Source organism: Sapajus apella, unplaced genomic scaffold, assembly GCF_009761245.1.
Source record: "Sapajus apella isolate SASKATOON/1434 unplaced genomic scaffold, GSC_monkey_1.0 scaffold46, whole genome shotgun sequence".
NCBI classification, from domain to species: domain Eukaryota; kingdom Metazoa; phylum Chordata; class Mammalia; order Primates; family Cebidae; genus Sapajus; species Sapajus apella.
In genome coordinates this window covers 4,293,512-4,297,973 of record NW_022436986.1, presented here as the reverse complement: position 1 = coordinate 4,297,973, position 4,462 = coordinate 4,293,512, and the positions used below count along the sequence as shown (strand labels likewise).

General features: G+C 59.6%; 1 protein-coding gene across 1 annotated transcript; it reads right to left on the bottom strand.

Moving 5' to 3' along the window:
• Positions 1–727: 727 nt before the first annotated feature.
• Positions 728–4,196, bottom strand: FOXE1 (forkhead box E1). The gene has a single exon (XM_032240149.1). The coding sequence runs from the start codon at positions 3,507–3,509 to the stop codon at positions 2,394–2,396; it is 1,116 nt and encodes a 371-aa protein (XP_032096040.1). The 5' UTR covers positions 3,510–4,196; the 3' UTR covers positions 728–2,393.
• Positions 4,197–4,462: the final 266 nt, after the last annotated feature.

The window sequence follows — 4,462 nt, the reverse complement described above, 5'->3', positions numbered from 1 at the left end:
TTGTCTAGCTGCATGGTAGAGAACCCTTGAACTCCATACCTGCAAAGGTTCCTAGGGAGAGGATGGCAGCCCAATACCCGCACTCTTCCAAGGACACAAGTCTGGGTCTGGGATTTGGGCCCATGGGTGGCAGGGTCAGGGCTTAAGTGCCTTGAGCCTCCAGATGGTCATTGACCACCACCAAAGCTGGGGAAGGCCAGCACCTAGAGCTGCACTGTGTGACACAGTGTTGCTACTGAACGCCTGGCAGGTGACTAGTCCAAATTTAGAGAAGCTGTAAGTGTAAAATACACTCCAAGGCCGGGGGCAGTGGCTCACATCTGTAATCCCAGCACTCTGGGAGGCCAAGGCGGGCGGATCACGAGGTGAGGAATTCAAGACCAGCCTTACCAACGTGGTGAAACTCCGTCTCTACTAAAAATACAAAAATTAGCCGGGTGTGGTGTTGTGCGCCTGTAATCCCAGCTACCTGGGAGGCTGAGGCAGGAGAATCACTTGAACCCAGGAGGTGGAGGTTGTGGTGAGCTGAGAGAGTGCCATTGCACTCCAGCCTGGGTGACAGAGCAAGACTCCATCTCAAACAAACAAACAAACAAACAAAAACCCTCTACATTGTAAAGCCTTTGTGTGAAAGGAGAGTAAAAACATCTCCATTTTTATGTCGATATCAATTTTTCATATGTTGGGTTAAGTATATCATTCAAATTAACCTCAGCTGTTTCTTTTAACTCTACTAATGTGGCTACTAGAAAAATTAAAATTACACATGTGGCTTTCACCCTATTTCCAATGGAGAGCACTGATTTACACAAATCCCCATTTGGACTGAACCAAGTTCTCATGTCTTCGTGAACAGGATAGTGCAGTCCCCAAAGTAAAAAATAAAAATTACCAATGTTTTTCACACAATCTTCTTTTTCACACTCCCAACCTTTCCCTGTCAAGTTCATACAGAAAGAGGCTGCGTTTCTCTTGCCAGAACTCACTTGCTCAAAGATTTTTATTAAAACAGTCCATCTGAACACTGCAGTTTATCTAAAAGCTGTGAATGGAACCTCTGAAATATTTAATGTTGAAAATGTTTGCTTTAGAATTGAAACTTACAAGATTTCTCAGGGGAAAGGTGGGAGAGATATTGGACTTTCTCTGATTTTAGTGAGCTGCTACTTAAGCAAGATCCAAAACGAAGTTAAAATTCCAGTTTCTTTCTAAAGCTCACTTTACGGACTGCCCCAATTTATTTTTCTCTTGTTGCATGGGGAGGCTGCTGAGGTGTAGCAGGGGTTGCTGGGGATGGAAAGGCCCTCCCCAACTACTGAAAAGTGTCACCAACGGGCTCCCTGAATCCTCTCATCTCCTTAAACTTTAGTTCACCCATTGGGTCAGAGCTCCTTGATGACAAGAAACTGAACAAATGAACGAATGTATTTCTATCTGCCTTATAATGGAAAACCAGATTTATGACTCGGCAGTAACAGCTACCGAATGACCAGTACATCCTGCTCAAAAGATCAGTAGGTTCTGATATAATTGCTGCCTGGAGCCAGTCCTGGGATTTTAGGTTAGACGCTTGGCCATGAGCTTCTTTTCCATTCCCTAGAACAGCGGCGAGGCTTTGGGTGGCTACTCAGAGGCCGAGTGGCCCATCATTGCTGCCAAATATGCAGGGCAGCATCCAAGATGATGGGGCCCTGAATGACAACCCGGGGGCAGTGGGTAGAGTCCTGCAGCCCTCTCGAGTAACAGATGGGAGAGACTGAAGGTTCAGGTGTTGGGACTGGGGCGCCGAGGCACAGTACAACTCGGAGCTAGGTCTCAAGTTCTCAGAGGCAGGGAAAACCAGCCCAAGTCAACCAGGGAAGAGATTTCTGCCATTTAAAAAAGAAGGAAAGGCTATTTGTTTTGCAAATTTGTCCTCACTTTCAGAAGAAAGGCGCTGCGGCGGAGCCTTTTATTGTAGTAACGCAGTTAAAGGCGCTAGAGGCCGAACCGCGTAAAAGCGGCCGAGTTTCCAGCAGCACATGGAAGGCTGAAGTTAAGTGATTCCCCACAATTTAGATTCTGGTCTCTGGTGTTGACACTACGCTGCCCTCTGATTACCGCCAAGGACTCTCCCCGAGGAATGCCAGAAAGCATCTCCTTTGGGGCCTTCGCCCCATCAAGGGTCGCTGTGCCCGTCCAAGGGTTCTGGCTGCCTCGACCCACCTCCTCCCATTTACAAAGTAAATAGGGTGCATTCGCTGTGCGCGGGGAGACTGAGCCTCTGTGGCCCTCTCGATCCCTTCTATGTGGTTCCCAATTGAGTCCTCTCTCCGGTCCTGTTCTCAGGTTGCGGGAAACGTAGTTCGTGTGAACAGCCGAGATATCTATGAGTTTTTGTTCATACGCTCAGCTCACATGGCGGACACGAACCGATCTATCCCGCCGGAATAGGCGGCTGCGTGGCGAGCATGGTAGGCGCCTGCATTGCCTCCTCCGAGCTGCCCACCAGGGTTGTAGCAGGGCCCCAGAGCTCCGAACTGGCCGGGAGACGTGCGCCCGTAGAAGTCCACCGCGGTTTCCACGCAGCCACTGCTGCCGCCCGTTGGGGGCGAAGCAGGTCCCGCCAGGCGGCCGGCAGCGGCAAAGATCGCGCTGCCTGCGCCCTGCGCGTACGCGCCGTCGGGGCCCGCGAAGGCGGCAGCATAGGCCGAGGTGTTGGCCTGTCGGGCTCCGGTGCAGCCGGCGGGCTGGTAGCCGGTGGTAGTGGCGGGAACGCCAGCTGAGGCAAAGGCGCAAGAGCCGCGGGGCCCCGACGGCGCGGGACCCAGCTCTGGGCTGAGCGGCCGCTCAGGAACCAGGCCGAAGACGCGGCAAGGGCCGGGCGACGCCGCGGGGTAGTAGACCGGAGGCGGCGCGGCCAGCGACGGCGGTGCATAGCCAGCATAGACGGCGCCCGGGTAGGGCGGGCGCGCGGCGGGCATCGCGCCCGGGAAGATGGCGGCAGCGGCTGCGGCGGCTGCGGCTGCAGCGGCCGCCGCGTCGTGCATATAGGCCGGGTAGGTGGAGAGGTCCGAGCGCTTGAAGCGCTTGCGGCGGCGCAGGAAGCTGCCGCTCTCGAACATGTCCTCGGCGTTGGGGTCGAGCGCCCAGTAGTTGCCCTTCCCCGGGCGGCCGGCCTCGCGGGGGATCTTGAGGAAGCAGTCGTTGAGCGTGAGGTTGTGGCGGATGCTGTTCTGCCACTTTTTGGGGTTGTCGCGGTAGAAGGGGAAGCGCTCTGTGATGAACTTGTAGATGCCGCCCAGCGTGAGGCGGCGCTCGGGCGCGTGCGCGATGGCCATGGCGATGAGCGCGATGTAGCTGTAGGGCGGCTTCCCGCGCTGCAGGGGGCGCTTGCGGCGGCGCCCGCCCGCCCCGCGGCCCGCGGCCTCCCCCGGGACCCCGGCCCCTGCCGCCGTCTCGCCGCGCTCCTCCTTGACTGCAGCCAGCACCTCCGGCTGCGGCGGCGGCGGCCCGCTCTCGGCCGTCATGACACGGGCGTCCCGCGCCCCCGGGCTCTGGGTCCCCGCCGCTCTCGGGGGACGGGGGCGGACCTGGGGTCCCCGGAACAAACGCTCGGCCCCTCTGCGGAGACTCAGGGCGTCCTTGCGGGCTGGCCCCGAGAGCACAGCGGCCCAGGCCGGCGTGCGCTGGAGGCTCGGCGTCCGCCGTCTGGGGCTGGCGCGGTGCAGACGAAGGCTCGGGAGTGACCCGCCCGCCGACGGCTCAGCCCGCGTGGTGCAGCTCGAGGCAGGCAGCGGCGGTGGCCTCGGGACCGGGACTGGGCCCCGGTCGCCGGCTGAAGGGTCCGGTGCGCGCTGGTGCCGGGCGGTCGAGGGGTCCAGAAGTGATCCCGAGGTTGTTTGGGGTGGCTGCAGCTGGTCTGGGGTGCCGGCTGGTTTGAGGATTACCGCTGAGGTTGTGCACACAGAAGAGGCTTCGGGCTTGAAGGCCAGAGCGAGGGTAGTTGGTGCAGGCGCGGGGCGATCTGGCGGGGGCAGCCCATGCCCTGCCCCTGAGGCCAAGGCGGCGGGCCACGCCACGGGCAGAGACGCGAGGAGAGGGCAGCGAGGTCGGGGCGCGGGCCCAGGCGGGCTACCTGAGGCTGCTCCTCTCCGCGGCGTGGGTCTCCAGCCCGGCGGACCTCTGGCGAGGCGCTCCCCTGCACACGCCTGGACCGGCTCCTCCCTCCGCCGGCTTCCCCTCCTTAAAGGGGCCAGGAAGCGTGGGGCGGCACCGGTTCCCTGCCCGCCCCCCCAACTGCCCGCCCCCCGGGGCTCGGGCGCACCTCCCCAGGTAAACAGCTGTGGCGGCGCGGCTGGAGCCCCACAATGTCAGGGCGGGGAGGGCGCTTGCAGATCCCCTGGGCCGGCTCCCTCCGCGCCCGGATCAGGAGACCTCGGCGCCCGAACTCAGAATTTTCGGACTTCTCAGGCCTCTGCCA